Below are 26070 nucleotides of genomic sequence, written 5' to 3'. Positions count from 1 at the left end.
AAAATATTACATCTTTTGGTACATTTAGGTAAAGGATATATGATTTGGTATTTTCTTTGGTACCAAACCTAAATTACCAATGTGTTTGGTACTGTTATATCGAAGGTATGCATGGTATAATGATTGGTAAAATTGTATTTGTAGGATGGTTATCAAGGGACAAAGTGGTAGCAGCAGCAAACCTAGGGTGAGTGTCACTGCTCATTTTATGAGTGTATCGTATTTGCTGATAATTGATAGTATGTATATTGTTATACGTTTATTAACAAGATATGTATTTCAATATTGTTTTTAAGGAAAAACGCGTGGAAGTTGCTCGGAATAGTAAGCTAAAGGGCAAAGACCCTGTCGTCGATGAAGAAATGAAAGAAGATGAGGAAGGGCGATCGCTGTCTTGGGATGACAGTGAAGAATCTGTTTTTGACGGGGATGCATATGAAGATGTTGAAGATGATGAATATGAGGATGAGATATATGAGGACGAAGAATTCGAGGATGAATTATGCCAGAGAACAGTGAAACGTGCGCCAAAGAAAAGGCAATCTGCTAAAAGCAGGAGGGTTATTTCATACGATGAAGTAGAGGAGGAAGAAGATATAGAAGAAGAAGACGGTGAATATATGGATGGTGGGTATGAAGATGAAGGAGAGGATGTTGTTGTTCGCGTTCAGAAAAGAGGGAAGAGTTGGAAGGAGGTCGGGCAGAATGCTTTGAAGAAGAAGGCACATCTGCAGATGATGCGGAAGAGGCGTAGAGAGGATTATGATGATGTTGACGAGGGAAGGAGACCTGTGAAGAAGACGATACTTCCTGCGATGGAGCAGATGGGTAGGAAGTTTGATGAAACAGGGGTAGCAAAAGGAAAGCCCCCTGCAAAACAGAAGGCAATCAGAGGGAATAACAGGAGGATGTTTGTGCGGGTATATAATTTTGAAATTTATTCATTGTTTTTAAGGATTTTTAGGGTATAATAATGTTTTTTCTACGTAGTAGATGCTAATGTTTTTTTCATATTTAGGTACCGATTCCCAAACATCCTATGTCTAGGGGTGAGTATGCGAAGTTTCACGGCGTGGTAGTTGCTACTCAGCGGGCTAATTGTGGCCGGAAGGTACTATTGATCCTTTATTTAAAGATGAATTGTTTATTTTGATTAGGTTTTGTCAGTTGATAATTTCAATTTTTTACTTAAACTATTATGTGTAGCAACCAAGCGTTATCTGTCGCACGGATGCATTTTCTAAGATTATTGCTGCTTTTGATGAGTCAAGGAGAAGTTGCGTTAGGAAAATGGGTTTCGGGGGGATGTTGGATTTGAAAATATCCAAGCTACCTAGGCAGTTGTGCTACTGGCTGATGTCCCGGTTGGATGGGGGTAACAGTTACCTTGTTGGAGGGGACGGCCATGTGTTGCCGATAACTGCTTCCCATTGGGAATATGTATTCGGATTCCAGAACAACGGTCTTCCGGTGCTAGTGAAGGAGTCTGATCTTCCTCCAGGCACCCTTAAAGCGATGGCCCTCAAGTATGGTGAAAAGAATACATCAACCTCAAAGAGCACAATAATCATAGCAAAATCTGTAAAGGAATTGGCAGGGCCGGTTGACGGTGAAGGAAAGATAAAGCCCCTGGCTAATCACCGTGATAGGGCCTCGTTCATGGAAAATTTCATGATTGTGTTGCTGGGGCAGATTTTATGTCCTTCTACCGATGGGGGTAACATGTCTTTAAAATTGCTAGGTGCAGTTTCCGTGGCAAAGAATGCATCACTGTACAATTGGTGTGAGTTTTGTCACACATGGCTTTTAGACTACGGAGACGCCTGTCAGCGGAAGATAGACCATCAGGGGTATGCCGCTGGGACTGGTGGTTGTGTGTTGTTTTTGCTGGTGCGTCTATCTTACTGAAATATTTAATGTTTTAAATTATATAAAAGGTTAATACTGTTATTGTTGTGGTGTTAGTATCCTGTCTTATATTACAGTGCCTTACCTGAAAGTGGATTTGTTTTACAGATTTTCTACCTAGACCATTTATCCAGGCAACCTGTGAGATGGGATCAGTTTCCAAGGATCAAAGTCTGGACACAGGAGGAAGTGGATGAGGCCAAGAATCGGGATAGGAAAGCGAGTGAAGATTATGGAAGGATTACGGTGGGTAACTGGTTGTTAGTCGGTCGTATTTGTCATATTAAATTTTGTATTATCTAATCTGACTGAAATCTATTCCTTTTATAATCTTTCCAGACTGTTGAAGTTGTGTACGGGGATCCTCATCCCCTTTACGACAGGGAGGGTAGACGGTCTCCCGCAGTAGAGGTTGCTGAGATGGTAGCACAGATGACTTCTTCATAATGGAGACGCACCCTAGCTCAGGAGGTCACAGAGATGGTATGGGAAGTTAAACGCTTTCCTCAATTTTATGTTGATGTTAGTGATTAATAGCCATAAATGTTTTAGGGTTTCAAATTGTACTCATAAATGTCTTTAGGTGTACCATATGAATGATATTGATGGTGTTTGGTACTCTCTGTAGTGGGATAATTTTCAAATATTGAGTGTTAGTGATAAACAGGCATACATGTTTAACTAGTAAAAAATAGTACTCACCAAGGTCTGGAGGAGTCATGTCTGTGTGTATGAATTACTTTACCTTTTTTTCTGTTTAGGTTATGGGGCAGCTTGCTCCATTATTTCAAGATCACCGGGGCGTATCCCGTGAAAGAGGAATGAGGTCATATCATGGTACCGATCATTTGACGATAGATGTTGATGGTGTGGCTATGCCGTTGGACAAGTCTGTCAATAAGGTGCTTACAGAGTTGGATGCCGATGACGATTCCGATGTGGAGTTGCAACCGTCTGATGGGGGACGTGTATTTTGGGCCCTCATGGGAGTGTTCCAGTTATGAATCCCCTAGACCCGGTCAGCCACGGTGATGTACCTTTGGTCCACACTGCTGTCAGCCACGGTGATGTACCTTTGGTCCACACTGCTGATGATGTTGGTGTAGTAGCAACTGACCCAGAAACAAGCAAGCACCCGATCGACCAGACACATCAGCACGGACAGGTTCAAGCTGGTGACGGGCCACCTTCAGATGGAATGTCATCGGAGAAGCTGGGACAGCTGGGTGTAGTTGAAGACAAAGAGGATGATGAAGACAATGGTGAGGAGAATGTTGAGGAGCCGGAAGAGCAGGATGGTGGCGTCAAGGATGGGGGGCCGAATAATAGGGATGATGACGATGATGAGGGACCGGCTAATGGTCCTGTGCAAGGAACGGTTGCAGCATCGCCCTTGGAGAACATCGCTCAAGATAACCCCTCTGAAGATAAGAACAGTGAAGAGAACACCAGTCAAGATAACCCCACTGAAGGGAAGAACACTGATGAGAATCTCCAAACTAATGACCAAGAACGACCACGGGAGAAATTGATCCTAAGGATTCCGAGAACAAACCCAAAAACACGCTACCGGCAGACGCGAGTACGAATGACAAAACTTGAGAGTGACGTAGTAGCTTATGTGGAGTCATACAATCCTAAAGGGAAAGAGCAGTACGTTCTACAACTTTTACTCATGTAACACTTAAGTACGTTGTATACACTAATGTACGTTGTACATTTATGTAATGATAATCACTTGTATCTGTATTTTATGTTTGCAGGGGGGCCATGCTTATCGAGTGTGATGATAATGATGCAAATCGGATGATGTGCTACTCGGTTGTGCGTCCTAGGGAGTACGTGCATTCCCAGTATGTTCGGGCCGTTGCAAACATATACAACAGGGAATGGGCTCTGGAATACCCAACAAATTCTCGCAGAATCATGCTGGACTCCTCATTTGCGGTATGTTCTCCTAATATTCACCATTAATGAAATCAATAAAGTAAGCGTACGAGGTTGCTTAGTTTTTTGTTGTTGTGCTTTACAGTATCAGAAATTAAAGACGAGGGAAACATATGCTGGTCTGCTGAAGAAGTGGTCCACCCCTCTCCAGAAGATTGTGTCAGTTGATTTATCTGTGGTAAGTCTAATTAGTCTTTTTACTCCATGTTTAGATGTCTGATTATATGCCAACAACATGTGTCTGACTATTTTCGGACTAATAACTGAGTGATGAGGCCGTATTTTAAGGATTTGGAAATAAGTTCCTACATGCCTTTTACGTTGAATGATTGCTCTCTATTTGGTCAGTTCGGGATCTGTCTTCTTTTTGAGGAACGTCCTTGTACAATTTGTTATTTTAGTTTTTGGTGTATTAATTGTCCGCGACACACAGGTATGCGATTTGTAAGAATTTGTAATTATCATGTCCAGGTCTATGTTCCAGTTGTGGACAACGGACATTGGTGGTGTGTTGCTTTTGCACTGAAAGACCAGAAGATATGGTTCATTGACAGCATGTATACTAATCCTGCTTCCGAGCATTCTGGGGATGTTAAAAAATTGGTATCTAATCATGTGATATGTAGTTTTTACTTAGTTTTTACTTAACCTGGTTTGGTGGGAGTTTAAGAACATTGACTTCACTCATTTTATTGTACTAACATAATACGGTCTCCTCATTCCAGATAGCAGCTGTGGAGTACGTTCTACATTGGAGGGACACGCAGTATCATGCAGCTCTTGTTTGGAAGTTGAAGCAAATGCATACTTGGCCCTTGGACTCCATTAGCTTCCCTGACTACAACGACAAGTACTGTTTATGCTACCTTTTCATCGTCGAGTAACCACCTTAAGTCTTACTGATATGTTTTGTTTGGCTTTGTAGTCATGCGTGTGGAATAGTAATGCTTATGGCTATCCAGGAAAGTGCAAGGGCATTTACAAAGACGATGCAAGTGGTAAGTCCTCTACTACTGTAACTGTAAGTGCTATACCCCCACACTATAAACTTACAGTCGTCTTTTCAAACTTGTTTTGGGACAGGGGGACATCAATGTAGCTCGGAAGGCACTGTTTTTGTCTCACTTGAATTCAGATTTCAACTCCTGCCGCCCGCTTCTTCCCCAAATCGTTGCAACCCACTGCCCAGTTCGTTGATGTTTGGTCGTGCTTCATCTGCTAACGTTTAGGGTTTTTAACCGAGAAAACAATTGCACACTTATCTGGTCAATTTTTGAAATGTGATTAACGCGTGAACTAAATCATAGTTGTTGTCTTTTGATACTCACATTATTCCTAGGAGATGGGATTCATTGCTTGCAGGTATGTTTTGTAAGTTTTGTGGTATGCTTTGTATCGTGCATTAAAGATTTACAATACGAGTTTGGTACGTGTTGTGGTACTTAATAGGTTGTTTGGTACCGTTATTAGAAAAGTTTGGGTACAATCTACGAGTTTGGTACAGCCTGAACTTTGTTCCGGCTTTGCATGGTACCAAGCATAAATTGAGTACCAAACAAGATCATATATGTACCACACGAACATTAGTAATTGTTGCTACAAAAGTTGGATGATTAAGAGTTAGACAAAATAGTACGCAAACACGGTGACCTCAGTAATCAAAATTTGCGGTGTTTATGAATTTAGTCAATAACTACTTATCATTTCAGCAGTGTTTATTGTTATAAAGGATAAAAAGGTTATATCAAGTTCTAAGTCAGGTCCGACCCGTTCGACAGGCTGGTAATTTTGTATCGAAATACAATTTTGACACATTAGTTTTTTTTAGATACATAAGTACTGGCACACGAGTTGAGATATTAAGAGTGAAATTAACGGTTGCAACAAAACATTAAGTACTGGCACACGAGTTGAGATACATAAGTACTGGCGCACGAATTTCTACATTTTGTATAATTCATCCTGTATATATTTATGCAGATCGTGTGAAGTAGTTTCCATTATTCAGTAGTTTCCATTATTTAAAGCGAAGAGGGTAATACGAATCATGGATTACATTATCCCCCGTTACCATTGGGTAATATGATTCTGGACGGTTCTTTGTAAATGAACTATTTAATTTTCGGTAATATTAATCATATGTTATAAGGGTTACAGTTTGGTATACCTCTTCTATTTGATTCAGACTCAACTGAATACTAATATGAGATAAAAACGTACAATACCTTGGTTTGGTACATTATCAGCCGTAAATTATCACCCGTTTGGTATCAAGTTCGGTAGTTGGGTTTTTATTGTGGTTAATTCTCGTTAATTTGAATTTAAAAATTGAAAAATGTGATCTTGTGTATTGTTTGTAGAGTAATCTGGAATCAACACATAAACATATGTTTAAACTAACCAAATCACACTTTTACATTCACACTAACCAAATCAAAGGAAATATTATGCTGAAGGAGGATGTCAAACACACAGGGTAATTAAAAAAATAACTAAAGCAATAAATTTGTGAAATATGAAACAATCACACAGCTAACACTATGGCATTGAAATAATAGTATGCAAATGGCCAGACTTCCAGGACATTACATGCCACCACACTGAATCCTCCAACTGTAGTTTGCATTCCCCACACTTGTGTCGAAATTATTGAAATCAATGTCACTCGGTACATTAAGTAGTGGTTCCCTAGGGTTCAAGGTATTTGACCCTTCCCTCCACAGGTCACAGACGCACTTATATTTAAACCTTGTGTAAGTGCCATTTGTTTCTTTGTACTCTAGGGTTTCATAGTATCGAAAATTAAGGGTACGTACTCTTTCGGAGAATTTCCAATCAAAGTCGGGGCGGTAGTATTGATTGATCAATTCCATGGCCCACTTCTTGCATGCGAACACTGAATTAGCCCTAGTTGGCTTGTCCATCTTAGACCATATGACACCCATTATATTAGCATCTCCGGCAACAATTTGGACGCTCTTGGACTTCGCACATCCGTGTTGGTCTGGTTCAACCACCGCATAGCCATACTTTTCCGCGAGGTCGATCTCGAATTGTTGTATGAGGTCGTGTTTGCGAGCAGTTTTGTGTTGTTCCGTATAATCGAAACGGTAACGGTGGTTAGGACAGACTCTGGGGTAATAATTTGGCGGAATTTCCATTTTCTCGAATGAAATGCTTTGTGAAGACAATGAAGTTTATGGAAATGCTTTGTGAAGACAATGAAGTTTATGGAAATGCTTTGTGAAGACAATGAAGTTTATGGAAATAACCCTCACAGGAAGTGTTATTTATAGAGCGCCTGTTTTAACCGTCACATAACTGCCACCTTATCCATTTAATAAAAAAAAACACCCATATTTGGTTATGCTAACCTTACACAATTCCTTTAATTTGAAAAAATTATACCGTTGGTACCTCTGTCGCAATATAAACAGTACCAAACATGTGTTGTTCATTGGTTTGGTACTACTTTACTCAATGGTACCATATGCCTACGGAATAAGGGTAATCGTAGACCATTCGACGAAATTATAACATGACCTTTGAAACTGTTAGTGTTATTTGTCGTTCGTTATTGAAAACCTAATTACCATTATACAAATTTTAAAAACATACTTCATTTTAGCAATCATAGTTATTAAACCAAATCACACCTTTACATTACAATAACATAATCTAAAGGAGGATGACAAACACACCAAATCACACTTCACACTAGGGCATTTAAATAAAATTAAGCAAAACATAAGATGAAAAGAAAACAATCACACACCTAAAACTATGACATTGAAATAACAGAACGAAAATGGGTAGAGAATTCCAATTCCAAGATATTACATGGCACCACACTGAATCCTCCAATTGTAGTTTGCATTGTTTCCACTTTGATCGAAATTATTGAAATCAATGTCACGCGGTACATTGAGCAGCGTTTCCCTAGGGTTGAAGAGATTTGATGCTTCCTTCCACAGGTCACAGACGCACTTATATTTAATCCTTGTGTAAGTGCCATTTGTTTCTTTGTACTCTAGGATCTCATAGTATCGAAAATTAACGGTATGTACTCTTTCGGAGAATCTGCAGTCGAAGTGGGGGCGGTAGTATTGATTGATCAGTTCCATGGCCCACTTCTTGCATGCGAACACTAAATTAGCCCTAGTTGGCTTGTCCATCTTAGACCATATGATACCCATTACATTCTCATCTCCTGCAACAATATCGAAGCTCGTGGGATGTTCATCACCGTGTTGGTCTGGTGCAACCACCGCATGACCGTACTTTTCCGCGAGGTCGATCTCGAATTCTTGTATGAGATCTGGTTTGCGAGCAGTTTTGTGTTGTGCGACATGATCATAACGGTAATGGTGGTTAGGGCAGACGTTGGGGTATGCATTTGGTGGAATTTCCATTTTGCAAATGAAATGCTTTGTTGTGAAGAGATGTGAAGAGAGAATAAAGTTTTTGAATATCTCCCTCATACTAAGTGTTATTTATAGAGGATTTGATGTAACGGTCACGAAACTGCCACCTCTTCGGTTTTATATTATTTAGATAATCAACCGTCACAATATAGATAATCAACCGTCACAATATACTCACACTTATTGACGCCAACATTTACACTTAAGAAACCTTATATCTTCTTCAAACTTTATATCTTCTTCAAACTGCTGACCTTTGTTGTCAGTTATGATATTCAATTCGCGCGATTTTCAACCTAATACGCTTTAACATTTCAGCTTTATTAAAGACCCCCAAAGAAATTACCAGACAGCGTCGCTTCGTTACACTAAATGTTGACGAAAAAATAGGATTGTCGAGTATTAAGTAGCCCGTATGAAAATTTAGCGTAGTCGAGTACAAAGGCGTTATCGAAAATTACAATAAAATTACCCACAAATGGTAATTACACAATATGGTTCATTAAATAGTTGTAAACACTTAACATACTTGCAATCACTTATCATAAGACACACTTACACACATCTGCAAAGCCTAATTTCATAAACAGAAAGACGCACCAACATTACACAGTTGTACACAATGACATCAATTTTTAAAATAACATTTACAACTTACACTGCGTCACACTAACTTACTATTAATATGTACTACTTATAATGCTTCACGCCTTACTTTAGCAAACATACGGAATTGCGTTAACGAAGGGAATAATCAGTCTCACGGAGCAAGCGTAGGGGACTTGATACGCTCAATTCCTATATTAAGATCAATCACCCTTTGTTCTGCGTCGTCATATTGCTCAATGATTTCTTTCATATGGTCACAAAGATCCCCATGACCACCGATACGCAGCGCCTAGTGTAGCGATGTAAAGAAATGACGTTGCATGGATTTGAGTCGATGTATATGTTCTTTGCAATTTCGTATCCCATTCTCCATTACCTTGTTCATTTCATCAAAGCCCTTCTCCACATCGTCATAACTCTGTAGCAAATCCTTGAAAAGGGTCTCAGCCCGATTATTCCCTTCCCACCTCATTCTTATCATTGTTGATTTTATGCAGTCACGTTGAGTTATTTGCGCTTCCTTGATGGACCTTTGCATTAATTTCTTCCATGGCACGTTCTTCCGCCGTGGGTCTATGAGGGACGCCAGACCATCTTGAGTTTGCGGACGATGCCATTTTATTATCGTATTTCTCCAATACATGCACTCTATAAACGTGAATGTGTTCTCCTATTTATAGAAGACGATCCCTGGGTCCGTCCTTATCCAAATAATGTGGAAATGAATAACTACCTTTATTATTATAATGAAACTGCCTTTCTATATGTAACTACCCATCGGGGGTATGGTGCGCAATACCCGCCTACCAAACTTAAAAACTACCACGCCAAGTTTGTCATTGTTTTATCCCCATAAAGTACCATTCCCAAGGTTATGCTGTCTCAACCTCCTAAATACAGAGTCCCAAACAATCCACACTCTCAACGATTGTTTATTAACTAAACCTTTTGTATAACACATATATGTTTCATGTATTTATGGTCCAGGTGTGATACGGAGTATTTATAAGTGTGTATATAGATAAGTTTGTATTGTTTTGTTTGAGTACATACCGGTTTAAAAAGTATACGGGAATAAATCATCGTATACCAAACCTAGTTAATTGGTAGTTTGGGGTTCCAAATGTAAATATTTGAAGTTCATTTACTAACTTACGTAAAAACGTTGGGAAATGTGAGTCACATTAATTACTTTCAACCACTGTAAGTAATGGCTATCAACTACCTGTTCTAGTATAACTTCATTTAATCTTCTCCCTTTATACAAACTTATAGCCATAAGTGTTTCCCCCTCACTCAAAAGCCAATTTCTCATTACTACCTTTTAGCATGAAGAAACTGAAGTCGATTTCGAGTAGGGTTGCGCAAAACCAGGTCTCTGGGACTTGCCAAAATTACCTTTCACATCCAAATTGTGTTTTTTATTTCAATCCACCAAAATCAACAAACGTTCCTGAGTTGGACTACAACAACACCTCGTACTACGTCGACATGGAAGACTTAGAAATGCTTTTTCCGTTAGATGAAGCAATTAAGACGGACTTGAATTTTCAAGTTACTGCTGTCATGGACAAATTGCCGTACACCCATGAAAATTTCCCTTGTGCCATCAAGGCAACAACTGAAGGGAATGCTGCTGCAGCTCACCGTCCTTTAATCAGAGACCAACCGCACATGCATTTGGGCTTCTGGAGGTTTCTCGACTGGTGCTCCAACCAACTGAGGGAACAACTTGACTGGAAGTTGTACCCAACGGAGCTTCTTGCAGTCGTTGACCCCGTCCCAGACATAGATGTCTAGGATCTACCAATTTATAACATCTCCGCCTTCGACGCACACATTTTCATTGCATCCTACTCAGACACTATTCACATTATGAGGGCGGAGGACTTTTTCTATAGCCTAAATGTCAGAGTGAGCCGGCGATTTTTTTGGGGCATGTCTCGTGCCTACACAGACATTTTTGTTGAGGGACAAAACAAATTCGAGGGGGTACCAAATACGATCCCACGCGGTTTGATTGTGTCAATATGGAACGCTAAGTCCATGACAAGGCCATCATTCAAGGCGACATTCTTGGAACTGTTTGCAACCCACCACCCGGCTCTCTTGATTGTCACTGAAGCCAGGATAAGCGACGAACATTGTCAGGAACTGATAACTACCCTACCAGGAAAGTACGAGAGTGCAGTGTTCGATAACATAGATCAGTGTGGGGGGGTGGTTCTTATGTGGCGCGTTAACGATCTATTCATATCCTACAAAGAAGATGATTCCACGGCAGAAAGCGGGTTGTTCAACTTCACATTTGAGGTAAAAAGCGTACAACACCCCTCTTTCTACATACTCTACTTAGATTAAATGCCCTTTAAAACGACATTGATTACCTTTACATGAAATTTGACCTTAATCTGAGAGTTTAGTACCGTAATAAGGTCGAAAAGGGTTCCATTCCCGTGCATGTATTTGTACCTTTCTACTACTTTTCTTAATAACTTTTACGAATGTGGTACCAAACACAAACTACACTAGTATCATCTTTGCAATCCACCTTAATATTTCTGGACACTTTTAGATTGTGCGATGGCCTCTCCAAATTAATGTTGTGGGTAGGTAGCTAAGTAAGTACAAGAGTATATAAGTTCAAATGAGGACGCACCCAATTATATTCAATACGTTTCCTAATTCGACGTCTACTATGTAACTCATACTTACAATTTTGTGTACAGCCGGTGGTTTACGTGTCAAGAAAGAAAAAAGTAGCCCGTACGTCGGAGTTGGGTCTATGAAGATGGCAAGGATTGAGGGTGAGTCAACTACAACAATTATAAACAACTAGGGTTCTTATTATATTGGTTTGTATTCGTAGTCGGCTATATTCTTATAATCAGTGTTGTGTAAGCTGAAGAATTAAATTCCTTAAGTGTTGTATTATGATATATAATGTTAGAATTTGTATTAAATTGAACAAGGTTTATTTATTAGTAATGCTAGACTATCATGACAAATGTAATGTTAATAACATATTAATTGTGAACTCATATAAATTCACATAAAATACGAATTGGCTATTTGGTACTACCGTGTGTACCAAATACCGATTACATAGTACAAATACAGTCCTAGGGCCTTACTGAAAACGACCAAAAAATACAAGCTTTTGGGAGAATTTTGCAAACCTCCTAGGGATAAAGTAATAACACTTTCAGAATACAAAACATAAACTTACCGAGGACACACCGATTACGTAATGTTTGTGTATCCCAAACCGCATCATTTGGTACCCATATTAGCGAAGTGTAGGTACCAATTAGCATCAAATTTCTTCACTTGCGTCGCTGTTAGAACTATCGTACTCATCAGCTGAGTCAGGGTGAAAGTACACCATGTCCTCGTCGTGATAATATATCTTAGAACATCTCGAAGCGTAGGCCAGTTCCATCTGCTGATCGTAATGAGCAGGGTAGTTATGCGTAGAGTAAAAAGGGTTTTCAAGGAGTAAATCCAACTCACTCATCGTCTCCAACCCATTCAGATCTATCATTTCGTTCTTGAAATGGAGGTAGTTGTCTTCATCGTAAGAGAGGTAGTAAAATGATCCTCGTTTCCGAAATTCATCCACTCGAACGTGGTCTCCCTTTCTTTGAAACCCATGTATTTCCGACCAAGCACTAGTAGGCCGAATGGACCCGACTCTGTCTCATGTACCTGTAACCTGTAATTGACCTCATCCAACCACCCTTTCAAGGGCTTGAACATCTCAAAGAATTTGACAAGGTAGCGGTAGAAAAGATCATTTTCCATGCACTTAAGGATGATTTTTTTAAGTTTGTTCAGGTTAAAACTAAAAGCCATCTTATACGAATCTAGTAAGTAATATAAAAAACAGTACGCCTCTTTCCTGAAGCGTCTTGCACTAACTATCTTGAGAGGTGTGAGGTACGGCCATTTAGGGTTGAAGTTTATTCCACCTATGGCTTCATCCCCGTTCCTGGACACAGCTGCCAGAAGGTGGGGGAAGACAAGGCTTTCAGCCCTTTTACATACCGTGTGGATCCCGACGACGTCCTTTACGTCGCGTTGGCCGGAATCAGCCATGACCTTTAACACTTCGTCACTATCCATTACCTTGGCCTTTCCCTTCTCCCTGGCTGTATACCTCCTAGTCCTTGGTGTTTCTTCCTGTTCAGCTGCCTTGCCTTTTCCATGAATGCAAATATATTTACACAAATGTACCATACCAAGCGATTTTGTACACACTCCGTATTAGTAAAGTACGATCGACATTAATAAACTAAAATAAATAGATGTCAATGGTGTAATATAATCATAAACACAACAAAAAAGCCGTATTTATCACATATTTGTCTTTAACAGAACAAGGTCATACATTAGCAGAAGTTACCTTTTATTTTCTTTCCGAGTAGGACCACCCGCCATGACTGGAAGTAGTTTCTTGTTAAATCTCTATAGAAAGTTGGATGCAAAATGAAATAAAACCTAGGAATGCCTCATTTTAATTATAGAAGTACAGGATAAGGAATGCAACAATGAATGATTACCTTTGTTGGTGGTTGGGGTTTAAGTCCAAGTACAACTTTAGTAAAGGGTGGTTGGCGTACCTAGAGTATATTAATGAAAAGACATAAAATAAACTTACTTGTGTAATGTACTATTCACAAAAAATACGAGGAAAAAATACAAGGTCAAAGTATCTGAATTTGTATTGTTTATGTATTATAAAATTTTAAGGGGAAATGCAATAACTACAACGTACTTTAACACCAACATCCGTAATTAAAGTTACCAGTTGCCCTATTTATCACTAACGACTGACTGACTTGAGGTCCTCCCCTACAATCAAACCCGAAGTCCCCCTATACTGTTAATCAAAGGAAGCCTAATGCCAAAATCACCAACCCAAAACGTTTTAAAACAATGTGTAAGCAATGAAACGTCCCCAACCAGGAACCTCCTATATCATCCTCGCGAAGCAATGTACTTCTCCCCGGCTGCGGGTATGCGATATGAGTTGGATATAAATCGAACCTTTTACTTTCAGACCTATGACGAGATCATAGGGGAAGAGGAGTGGAACCCCGTTGATAGGGACACTATCGTACGGGCAATATTTTCAAAAACATCGGACAGAGAAGGATTTCCCGGTAGGTTCATGGTAACGGAGAACAACCGTGTATTACCATTCCACCTCCCCACTCCCGAAGACTCGGGTGGTCGTATTCCAGCTGGTTTGTTAGCTTACATAGAGTGGGAAGCTAGGAGTAGGGCCGAGTTTGAGGCGTTTGAGGTAATCCCTTATAATTACTTACCTTTCATTGATCGCATTCCAGTACTACATATTGACCAAACACCGGTATACACTGTACCAATCAAAAAACCCCTATATTTTTTGGTTCTTACACCGATGGACTTCATGTCATGAAAAACTCTAACTACATTCACTCAATTGACGTTGATGTCTTCTACCGTGAAGGGAACCTGTATAAAAAGGGTTACCACCATATTCACCTGGGATCAACAGAACAATACGTCGGTCATACAACACCGACACTACTGGCAAAGGGAATGTTAGTGGTCATTTGGAATGCTAGAGGTGTAACCAGGCCTTCGTTCAAGGAACACTTCTATCGCATGTTTTCCCAACTTACACCGTCCATTATCATCGTGACCGAGTCAAGAATAAATGAACCTCAACTACTGCTTATCGCACAAACACTGCTTGGGACGTACCAACATGACTTATTCGGTCCCGAAGGACGAGCCGGGGGTGTTGTTATGTTTTGGTCTGTCAACCAAGTCCAGCCATCGATTACGTACCGGCATGATCCCGTTTGTCAAATGGGGGGAGCAAAACCTAAACACCTTGCGTCGTTACAATTTCATGTAAGTGTCTTCCGTTTTACATAGACATATAGTATGAGATAAGGTTCCAAACGACGGTTTGGTACACAAACAATAACTACATGGTGTACCAAACCATTCAGTTTCGGCCATGCATTTTCGATCCGTATAAAACAGATTTGACCGAGAAAACACGTATTTTGGGGTATTACTATACCAAACGAGGGCATATAAAACACCAAATGTTTGATAGTGTACAAATGGGGGTTACAAGGGAGGAATGTATGTTTGTGGTTCATTGTAGCTCAATAATGTTTGATAAAACATATAACAATTTGTTCCTTTTATTCGTACGTAGGCTGTGATCCCGGGAACGACTTCCCGAGCAAAACGACGTCTATTGATGTGCTAAGCGTTGCAGACGGACAGACCCAATGAAAGGTAATATTAGCTTTCCCTAATCCATAATAACTAAAAACAGTCCCCCAATTAACGCGAACAAAACTTACGGGAATACGACACACAGAGGTAATTTACATACGAAAGATATTGATGAAATTGTCCAACTCTTAAAATACGCTTTTTATTGATTATTACGATCTTTTACAAAGGAAACGTCGATTTACTTTGGGAGGAGAAAATACACAAAAACTATAAGACAAACGACGAATAATTTATACAACATCCAAATGCATGATTCAATCTTGTCGAGGCGGTGGAGGACGCGGTCCAGCCCAACATCAACAAGACGCGATGGCAGCATGTTTTCCTCTGTTATTAAATTGTGATCTTCAACCCACCGGAACCACCCACAAAATCGACATTTAAAATATAATTTATGTGGATTTGTGGTTGTCTGTGAAATCCTTAGTTCAGTTATGCAAGTGATGCATGTTGGACAACTGATCGTCTCGCACCAGAGCATCTTCCGGCCATCTACGCATCCCACGTTTGTCGGCGGTGACCTTAGGGAATTAGAACTATGAGACATTAGCCGGCGTTATTTGATTTTAAATTATTTAAAATGAGCTAGGAAGTGGCCAACTTCTTGTGGCTTATATAGCTGTGGTGGTCAAAGTCAAAGATTCTTTGACAAGCTTCCAACACTTTTGAATTTTTACTGAGGGAGGCGGGAAAATTCCCGCTCAATGTTTCAAATTAATTTTGGAATTCTCCTATTACTACGTTGTTTGGGATAGGCCATTTCGTACGTTTGGGACCTTAATTTAAAATTAGTTTTTAATGTATCGTATTTGTTATTGGTTAATTAATCGTATTGGTTAATTAATCGTATCGGTTAATTAATCGCATTGGTAAATTATTCGTATTGGTTAAGGGACTGAATGTGTACCCGGTCGAGAAGTCGCCCAAATCTCATTTGGGTCTAGGGTTGAAAATCTAACCAATGACGGTATAAATCCGAAAACGCTCACAAACCTTAGTAGTGTTAAGAACCCGATAGTTGATTTCAAAAATCCATTCAATCCGATTACCTTAGATTTACCTAATTCATTCACTTAGGAGGTAATTATCATTTTATAACCACATATGTATATAATTATGTAGTAATAGTCTTACTAAGTGTAATGTATGGTCGTATGCGTACAGATCGTGGTCATCATGAAATCATAAAATTTCAATTTTCGTATTTGCATAAATTAATAACACTTGATATTTTGAATATAAATATCAGGATAACATCATCGAACATCATAACATACGTAAATTAAGACAACCATGTAATCTTACATTGTTATATTGTTACGTAAACACATTTTATTCTAAGACGTGAGAATTTTCAATTTTAAACACATATTGTAAGACATAAACACATTATATTGTAAGACGTAAACAACCTATTAATGAGGTACTAATACTAATAAAAGTTCACAAATGTAATCATTACATTTTATTACTAATATTGGGTTTGGAGTCATTTCAAATATGAGTTAACAATGTTCGGACACCCTAGTGTCGAATAGGTCACGGCAAATTAAAGACCTATAATATCCGACTTTTAACACATTAAAGTACCCTACACCCTTTACCTTCAAACATATCACTAACTTGTACATAACCCTAAATTCCGATTCTTAGTAGTCTACTGTTCCATACCGACAATATGAGTGTGCCAAACTACTTATGATAACGAAACCACATTTCCCTAAAATCCAATTCTTAGTGGTCTACTGTTACATACCGACAATATTAGTGTCCTACAAGTCATAGTAACTAACCCTAAAATCCGATTCTTAGTAGTCTGTTGTTCCATACCGACAATATTAGTGTCCCAAACTACTTATGATAACGAAACCACATTTCCCTAAAATCCAATTCTTAGTGGTCTACTGTTACATACCGACAATAATAGTGTCCTATACAAGTCATAGTAACGACAACACATAACCCTAAAATCCGATTCTTAGTAGTCTGTTGTTCCATACCGACAATATTAGTGTCCCAAACTACTGAATCAAACGAAAATATCACCAAAGTCGGATAAATTGTGTTCAACATTCAACTATTGATTTCACTCAACAATAAGAACAATTATGCAGATAACGTTAAATTGCAGTAGTTTGCATTTACTGGAAAAGTACTCTGGAGCGGTACCAAGTAATAAGATCAGTAAACATGGTGGTACCAAACGACGTAATAACTTTTTAACCCACCTAGGTTGTTAGGAATTTATTTCACTACGTTTTTTCACCGACAACTTTAGTGTAGTGTTCACTTCCCTTTATAGTTGACAACCTCCTTCCAGTGGGGACTCCTCAAACCAACCCACTTGTTTCTCCTTCTAGCTGTTCAAACCCTAATTGTTTCCAAATTCTCCACCGGCAAACCTGCCAAAAATGGACAAAGGCAAATCTATCCTTGTTTGTGATAGCAGCCGAACACTACTCTGCCACCCAAAAGCCATAATGTACTTCGAGCAGCCAAAATCTTCAAACGGGCCTGAATTAAACTACAACACCACTTACTACTCCATAGACGTCGAAGACGCAGAAAATGGTCTCTGTGTGCCGCACGCAATCAAAACTGACCTGAATATCCAGCTTTATTGTGCCGTTAGTAAGTTGCCTTACCACCCTGTTATGTTCCCTTGTTCTGTGATGGTCACCTCTGCAGGTAAAATCCTGCCTGCACACCACCCTTTAATTACGGACCACCCTAATATGCATCTTGGGTTTTGGGCTTACTTAGATTGGTGTTCCAACCGGCTTGCTGCACAAGGGTCGTGGTTGTTGTACCCGAACAACCTCCTCGCTGTGGTAGACTCTAGACCAGCTGTAGTTGTGGACGACCTCCCTGTGTACAATTTCCCTGATTCCAGGAGCCACGTTTTCATTGCATCCAACGCTCATGCTATTCATGTTATGAGTGTGGAACATACGTTTACTGGGGTGGAAATTACTGTTGTTCCAAGGTATTTTCAGACCAAACGACGGGCTTACACTGAGGTGTGCTTAGAGGGAAAGACTATGGTTGGGACGGAGGTTTCCGCCTTCATACCACGAGGTACGGTGGTCGTTGCATGGAACAACCTATCCATGACCAGACCCTCATTCAGAGCCACCTTCTTTGAGATGTTTGCAAGGCACCATCCATCACTCATGGTCGTTACTGAAGCCCGAATAAGTAACAACGACTGCAGGGAGCTAATTAGCAACTTACCAGGAGAATATCAATCCAAATGGTTTGAGAATCAATGCGGAGGGGTAGTCCTTATGTGGCGGGGAAACGACTTGTTACCAAACTACAATGAATCTGATTTGGGTTCGGCCAACCTCCTGTTTACTGTCTTATTTGAGGTACTTCATTTAATTTCTTATTTCGGTTCCCAACGCTTTGTTTTACACCGTCTGGTACTTCCATTAGGGTACCAAACAGGTATGCTTACTGCATTGGGTTGACTCCATAGTACCAAACAGGTGTACATAGTACTGCATTACAATGCATACCGGTATTTTATGGGTGAGTATGGTACCGTTATGGGTGAGTATGGTACCGCTACCGCTATTATTATGTCTCATACGAACTATGTAATGTAGACAATTAGAAAACATTTAAGTTGATTGTAATCGTTTATTTGATTTATGCAGTCGGTGAAGCTCCAGAAGCAACCACTTGCGCGTAAACTGGAACTGTAAGCGCCAGAGTCTGGAGTTATTATACACAATTTTCCCCATCAGTATGTGTGTAGTACTTATTATGTAGGGTGGTTTTTACCTATAGTATAAGAACTTAGTTAGGTACTAGCTTAACTACGGCGTAGTATTTATCGGCATAGTATTCATCACCATGACGTATTTAGTTATTAGGTTTGGGTAGATTTTTCTATCCTACTTCTATGGCGTAATAGTAACAGGTAAGTTATTTGTTGTTGTTCAGACATTGCCTACCTTTAGCTCGTCGGAAATGTAATAGGTGTATTTTATAGTTTCAACCTAGGCGGCGCTGCCTTCCATGTAATATTTTGCGGATGATGCTTTTCGTATTACTAGTCTTATTCTTATTCTTCATACGTATTATTCGTCTTTATTTTTTTAAAAAAAAGTACTGGTGTTACGACAAGATGTAGTACCCCTATAACTTTAACAAATAGTCGTTCTATAACAGATACCGCAAAAACACTAACACAAATACTGTAAAACATAGCAAACACGAAGTAGGGTACCAAATTACCGAATTATACATGGTTTAGTACATAGCAAACACGAAGTAATTCAGAGTTCTGTGTCAATTATGAAAATTCAGTTTACGAAAGTATCTAAAGTAACCTTATTTAAGTTACGACATCCTGTAAACCCCAAATTGGGTTACAAATTGAATCATATGGTTACAGAGGAAGTCAATCAACTTCAAATGGTAACACGCCATAATTCAGACTTATTGGATGGAAGTCAATCAACTTCAAATAACATACCACAAAGGTAGATTTATTGGGTGGATTTCACCATGGAAATCAATTCTAATTCTTCGTAAGGTCATGACAACCGAGCAGGTCTTGAGTGAATACTGGATTACCACTGGCGCCATGTATAGAATGCGTTCCACACCCACCCTCATTGACTAAAAAACCCGGATTGGACTGCAACAAGTGTTTAGTAGTTGGTTGATAACTACGGTGATCCCCATGGGAGGTTTCGTTCACAACCTGGAAACTATGCCGGTGCTGGTTATGATTTGCAGGCATACAATGAGTCCCGGCCTCTTGATAATTTCCACCTCTGTTGCTGCTGTTACTGGTGAAGTAACGAATGGAACCAGCATTCTGGGACATTTGCGACATCTGAGATATTTGCACTCCACTCAAGTTTTGCGACATTTGCACACCATTAATGTTCTGGGACATGTGTAAACCGGATAGGTTTTGGGCAATTGGACCACGAGATATGTTTTGTTACATTGATATACCACAACGGTCTTGGGACAAAAGTACGTCACCACCCTCCGGGGTCATACGAATCCCACCCACAGACATGCGAATTTCTGTCTGTCCTGAGGGAAACAAATTTGTGGCAACAACTCCACTTACTCTTCCAGATGACTGTATACATGTCAAACGCTAATAAATACAAGCTAAATGTTGTTGACGGTTAATAAACATTTAATAACATGAGTGGTACAAAAGGACACAAAAAAAATCACCTGAAACTGTTGAACAGATACCCCATTGTTGTAGTTCTGCTGAGGGTATACCATAGTCCCCCTTACTTGCCCAGCCATTTGAGGCGGGTAATCAGCACTATACCCCTGGAAATATCACAAACTCAAATCAATATTTGTTTAAATAGAATATCACAAACTCACATCAATATTTGTTTAAGTTTAATTTGTAGCGTATGTGATTCACTCACATATTGATCGTGGGATCCCCAACCAGGATGGAAGGTGTTTGGCGGCTGCACGTAGTTGTGTTGAGGAAGGCAAGTGTTCTGACAATTGCTGGTTTCTGGAAAGTCTTGTGGTACAACACTCTAGTTTTTCCTGACTTGCTTCCTTGCGGGGTTTTTATTCTCACCTGGTTGTAAAAATCTTTTTCACGAGTCCTGTGAGCCTTTAAACCACCGCGTGGAACAGGATCTTTAACCATAACAGGGGGGGTAAGTGTGGTAGTATCATCCCCAACGCTGTTTGGAGGTTTGTTAACGGAGCCTGGTGTCGTAGGACCAACAATCGCCATCCTGTTCCCCCCGGAAGTCAGTGCACCAGCTTCGTTATCACCAACTGCTGAAAGAGCATCACTCTCATCAAGACGTAACACAATATTCATAATACCTTCTATGACCAAATCCAGCTTCTGCTTGGAAAGTGATCCACGGAGGGCAGCAGGTTCCACCGCATTCATAATCCGGTCATAGCGCTTAACTTCTTCTGTTTTCTCGGGATCGTGATAAGCAACCTTCACAAGAGTGTGCTTGCGTTGTATATCTTTCCTCCATCGGTCAACTATATATCCAGCAGGCACATTTTCCACATCCTCCATGTCCAACACCTTAATGATGTGCCTACACATAATGCCGTGGCACTCGAAATGTTTGCAGTCACACTTTGCAAATGAGGTCTCCTTGTTGAACATCACGACGTATATACGCTTCCGGCCTGCCAAAGATATTTCCTTTCTCAAGAACTTGGACCATACCCATACTTTGTCAGACACCGTATGCTCAACCTCCACATCAGAAACTACTTTCGAAGTAATAGGTGTTACGTAACATACCCGCATACATTGGATCTGGACTTCAACGAACTTCGCATCCGTATATAGTTTCTGGAACTTCCTCTCCACAGCAAACTCTCCAACCAAAGACCGAGTAAAACGACAGCAGTTCACATCAGCAGCTTTTTCATCATTGGCCCTACTTTCCATGGCCTTGCAGTACCTAGGAGAAAACTAATATAATCTCGTATTCTTCTTCAAGTACCCGTCGAAGAAACTGTTAATACTCTCAACCCTCTGAGTCGTCTGCATCCCCGCCCAAAAAATATGCTTCACATATGCAGGTATCCACATTTCTCGCTGATTATACAACCCTATACATTTAAAAAAGGTCATTAGGTAAATTAACAACAAAGGAATTGAACATGAAAGACATTCTCACCAAAGACAATGCCATATATGAAATACCTACCACATTGCACATGTAAATCAAATATTTATTGCAGTTTGGTACATAATTAAATGAAAACGTGTACCAATCCAAAATGTTATCGCGGTTTCGTATGATGTATACTTTACCATATCACGATTAGAATTAAAAGTAGTACCAAACCATGATAAATACCTACTAGCCACTTGTAGCTTTCCTTAGCCTCCTTCAGCTTGAAAGTTTCCACCACTTCAGCCCAACCTTCTTCGAATTCAACAGGGGTCAAACTGTTGTATATGACATTCTGTAGGGCAACTTTTATTTGGGGAAAATCAGTCATCGAACCCAATTTTCGGCTGAACTTCTGCATAATATGCCACATACACCAACGATGTCTGGTTTTAGGCATTGGCATTGCTATTCTAATTGCCTTCCTCATAGCCGCATCCTGGTCGGTCATAATAGCAGCGGGAGCTTTACCCCCCATACAAGACAACCATGCCCTAAAGAGCCAAACGAACGTTTCCGCAGTTTCATGAGACACTAATGCACATCCAAGCAAAATTGTTTGCCCATGGTGATTCACCCCAACAAAGTTCGAAAATGGCAACTCATACTTGTTTGTCAAGTACGTGGAGTCAAAACAAACCACATCCCCAAAATACTCATACGCGGCTCTGCTACGAGCATCAACCCACATTACATCTTGCAACTTCCCTGTTTTATCAAGCCGGTGGAGATGGAAAAAATTTTGATTATCCTTTGTCATTTTATCTAAATAATTTATCATTGCAACAGCATCCCCATCTCGTAGCCTCAATCGCATCCTCCTATTCAAAATATTATGCACGTCTTTCTTCGTAAAACCAATATTCTCTACACCATTCCTTCTTCCCGCTAAGTTATTGAAAATCTGAGCCACAGGTGCACCTGAAACGTGATCATTTTCAATCTGTTTCAGGATTGTCTGAGTTATTTTCCTGACCCGGAACATGGAAATATGGTTAGACTTGGTAGGAGTGGGAATGTGGTTCAAATGTTCAGTAACAACACTCTTCACAACCCATAAATTCTCTTTGGTCCGAGCCCCATATAGCATAACAGGGCAACTACACTTCTTTGTCTTCCTCTTAAGAATTGGTTCCTCTGCGCAGGTAACTACCCTGCCATTCACCATCCGCCGGTATTTTGGCCTTCCATGACACTCACACCTCCAAACATAGGTCCTCAGGGAATTCGATTTGCCTGTTTCACTGTCTTTCACCCCGCTCTTATTCCCTCCCATACACACTACACCAAAACCTTGTTGCTCCCCATAGGATCGAAAATAGTTATTCAATGCTTCCCAATTAGCAAAAGACATTCCAACAGAAGGGGTCGGTAGAACGGGACCTTTGTTCCGCTTCGTAGGAGTTGTATACATATCTGCGTTAATGGTTGAAACCCCATCTCCATCACCAGGGCCGCCAATGTCTCCATCCTCCATACAAGTAGTGTTTCGCCCCACTCCCATTTCTCCGGATTCATCATAATTATCATCATTAACCTCATTCAGGTCATCATCATTTTCAATACACAATTCTTCATCTAATTCATCTCCTTCATCTAATGCTTCATCATAATCATCCACAACATCATCCTCGTCATCTTCCCAACGTTCTTCACCAACTTCTACCTCCTCAACTCCCCCATCTTCAGACTCTACACCATCACCTACCCCATCATCTTCGTCAAACCCATCATCACTACAATATTTCCCTACATCATCCAACAACTCTTCCTCCTCCCCATCCAATTCAAGAACCTACATAATGAAATTTATTGTGTTTAATTTGGAGTATGGTACAGGATTCCGATACCAAACCTTAAAAATGTTTACCAATGAGTTCGTGTTCCCCATTGCCTTTTCCTCTTTTAACAAAATTTTTTCCGTAATTTCACAATTTATCAATAACAATACCCTAAATTTTATTCCAATCATCGTTGAGATCCTAATTATTATCCCAATCATCTTTATCCTAATTTTTTCCCCCATATTTCGTAACCAAATTCAAACCGTAATTTCAACATTACTCAAATTTATAACATGGATAATAAAAAAATTCATACCATAACTAATTCTCAGTCTCTACTCACTGAATTGAATGACCTCGTTTTAATAAATATTTCGAAATTATTTTTCCACTAATAGTTGAATGCATTTATTGTATGAAAAAATGAAATATTTGGTTTATTTACAACTAATTACGGAAACTTGGAAACATACCTAGTTTAATTGCAACCTCCTTTTGCTTCCAACCACTCCTTCACCCTCCTTAGAAGTTCTCATTTCCGGCGCCTACCAATTTTTGGCCAACTTATCCACGCCTACTTCATGACAAACACCATACACAAGGTGAGCCCAGCTTCCACATTCGAGGGCTTCATTCATACGGATTTCAAATTTTTAATCAAACAAACCAGATCTGAAAGATAATTATGAAATTGGGGGAAGAAATTGGGGGAAGAAATTAAACAGAATAGAAATTAAAGTTTACGGAAAAAAATTATGCAAATAATTTCACCATTTTTGCCGCCTAAAATTTCAGCAGTGACATTGGCGCAATTGGGGAAATTTTCACTCTCTCTTTACAATTTCACCAAAATTCCATGGCGCTAAGAATTAACCCCCATTTCCTTTTTCTTTTCTAACTAAAATGACCCCACTTCTGATTTTAGTATTATTCTATTGCTAGTATACCATTTAAATGGTATTCCTAGTATACACAAAGACTTCCTCCTAGTTCTATCCGAAATTAAAACCATAACCCTAAACTTAACCTTTACCTGCGAATTAAAGGTGGCGGCACTTTACCTTTGTCGGAGATTAATTATGGCGATGTTTGGGCAAGATTCAGAATAATTTAATTTGTGAACGCAATCCGTACACCCCCCAAGAACGAACAAATTTAAATTAACTCCTTGATTGGTTGAACCAACTAAAGAAACATACCCTATAATCAGGTGGTTTTCGTTAAGATGAATGCACAATAGAAGGAAATTGAAGCTTCCGGCAATTCCTTGCTTGGTCTCTTCTTCCTCTTCTCTATCGAAGAACCTAAAACAACAGGTGAAACCTTTTCATTAAACCAAAATAGAAACCCTAGCTTCGCGATCTGGTGGAAAGCAACCTCTACCTTCACCAGCGATAACCTAACTATGAAAAAAAGAACGAATGCTCGTCGGCGACCCGAGTCGAGCGAAGAACTCAAGCCGCCGACAAGCATGAGATAGGGTTTGTCCTAGAGTTGTAGAAAGAAGGAAGAGAAATTTGTAGTGGGAGAAAAAACCACGACCCTTAAATCTTATGGTTTTCACTTCTCTTATTGAAGGAAATACGTCCTTCCTCCAAGTTTTCATTTAATGCATTTAATGTGAAGTCTAATAAATGTTGTTCAAAATTAATTAATCAAGTTAATTATTCATTGAGCTCAAGTGATCTGAATGCCTACATAGAGGCCGGTTCAGTTCAAGTAGAATTAATATTATTAATGTCACAGCTAATTCTTGACTGAACCCGTAGGGTCGCACAAATAGTACGTGAACGAATCAAGTATTTAGGTGAATATAATATTCAGTAAAAACTCTAATAATGGATAGTCGGATATGATGGAAGTTGGGTTCAGCGGGAGTTAAACAAACCATCAAAAAGAAAATAAGAAAATATAGTCTAAAACGAAGATATTGCCGAAAGAGGAAATATGGTTCGTATCGGAAATATTATCGGAATTATAAAACGGAAATGAAGATATTGCGGGAAACAGAAATTTTTTTCGTATCGGAAATATAAATATGGCTGGAATCGAAGATATTAACGAAAGAGGAAATATGGTTTGTTTCGTATTGAAGATAGAAATATGGACAAATTATTTTTTACAACCTAAGAAAACCAAAAAAAATAAAAAAAATCCTCCTAAAAAACTAAAACTTGTATTTTACCACCTAAAAAAAATTTTAACTTACTTTACCACCTGAAAAATGGAAAAATAGATGAAAATGTTATGTGTGGGGAGTCACAATAACGGTAATATTTCTGATATGTTCTTTTCTTCCACGATTTCATGTATATAACTCTATTCTCTTCCTCCGCTTCTTTAACTTCCATGAATTAACATAATTTTTCACCATCATTAATTCACAAAATTGACCAAATTCAATGGAAATAAAGAGTGAAGGGTGAATGA

The 26070-nt window shown here is 39.4% G+C and overlaps 3 protein-coding genes and 1 long non-coding RNA gene across 4 annotated transcripts; 1 reads left to right on the top strand and 3 right to left on the bottom strand.

Annotated features, from left to right (window-relative positions):
- Positions 1–272: 272 nt before the first annotated feature.
- On the top strand, positions 273–5849 carry LOC130464223 (uncharacterized). Its single transcript, XM_056833689.1, has 9 exons — positions 273–920; positions 1019–1111; positions 4327–4458; positions 4581–4705; positions 4781–4853; positions 4939–5043; positions 5163–5217; positions 5305–5385; positions 5836–5849. The coding sequence occupies exons 1-9, from the start codon at positions 273–275 to the stop codon at positions 5847–5849; spliced, it is 1326 nt and encodes a 441-aa protein (XP_056689667.1).
- Positions 5850–20171: 14322 nt separating this feature from the next.
- LOC110791148 (uncharacterized) lies at positions 20172–20733 on the bottom strand. Its single transcript, XR_002534021.2, has 3 exons — positions 20615–20733; positions 20406–20510; positions 20172–20304 (listed from the first exon to the last, which is right to left on the bottom strand). It is a non-coding gene; the product is annotated as an uncharacterized lncRNA (long non-coding RNA).
- A 1-nt stretch (position 20734) lies between these two features.
- On the bottom strand, positions 20735–21627 carry LOC110791151 (protein FAR1-RELATED SEQUENCE 6-like). The gene is made up of 2 exons (XM_021995904.1): positions 20826–21627; positions 20735–20778 (listed from the first exon to the last, which is right to left on the bottom strand). The coding sequence occupies exons 1-2, from the start codon at positions 21625–21627 to the stop codon at positions 20735–20737; spliced, it is 846 nt and encodes a 281-aa protein (XP_021851596.1).
- Positions 21628–21651: 24 nt separating this feature from the next.
- Positions 21652–23747, bottom strand: LOC110791152 (protein FAR-RED IMPAIRED RESPONSE 1-like). The gene is made up of 3 exons (XM_021995905.2): positions 23727–23747; positions 22043–23651; positions 21652–21791 (listed from the first exon to the last, which is right to left on the bottom strand). The coding sequence occupies exons 1-3, from the start codon at positions 23745–23747 to the stop codon at positions 21652–21654; spliced, it is 1770 nt and encodes a 589-aa protein (XP_021851597.1).
- Positions 23748–26070: the final 2323 nt, after the last annotated feature.

Source organism: Spinacia oleracea, chromosome 1 (genome assembly GCF_020520425.1).
Source record: "Spinacia oleracea cultivar Varoflay chromosome 1, BTI_SOV_V1, whole genome shotgun sequence".
In the NCBI taxonomy this organism is placed as follows: domain Eukaryota; kingdom Viridiplantae; phylum Streptophyta; class Magnoliopsida; order Caryophyllales; family Amaranthaceae; genus Spinacia; species Spinacia oleracea.
Note: the sequence above shows the minus strand (reverse complement) of the source record. Positions and strands in the feature narration are given on the sequence as shown.

Excerpts from the sequence above, each read along its gene's own strand:
- LOC110791151 (XM_021995904.1), bottom strand. The coding sequence starts at position 21,627 with ATGGAAAGTAGGGCCAATGATGAAAAAGCTGCTGATGTGAACTGCTGT. Across the intron at positions 20,779-20,825 it reads TAAAGATCCTGTTCCACGCG|GTGAGAATAAAAACCCCGCA; the intron begins GTGGTTTAAAGG and ends TTTTACAACCAG.
- LOC130464223 (XM_056833689.1), top strand. The coding sequence starts at position 273 with ATGTATTTCAATATTGTTTTTAAGGAAAAACGCGTGGAAGTTGCTCGG. Across the intron at positions 921-1,018 it reads ACAGGAGGATGTTTGTGCGG|GTACCGATTCCCAAACATCC; the intron begins GTATATAATTTT and ends TTTCATATTTAG. Across the intron at positions 1,112-4,326 it reads GGGCTAATTGTGGCCGGAAG|GTCTATGTTCCAGTTGTGGA; the intron begins GTACTATTGATC and ends TATCATGTCCAG.
- LOC110791152 (XM_021995905.2), bottom strand. The coding sequence starts at position 23,747 with ATGGGGAACACGAACTCATTG. Across the intron at positions 23,652-23,726 it reads TGGGGAACACGAACTCATTG|GTTCTTGAATTGGATGGGGA; the intron begins GTAAACATTTTT and ends TTCATTATGTAG. Across the intron at positions 21,792-22,042 it reads AAGCTACAAGTGGCTAGTAG|GGTTGTATAATCAGCGAGAA; the intron begins GTATTTATCATG and ends TTAAATGTATAG.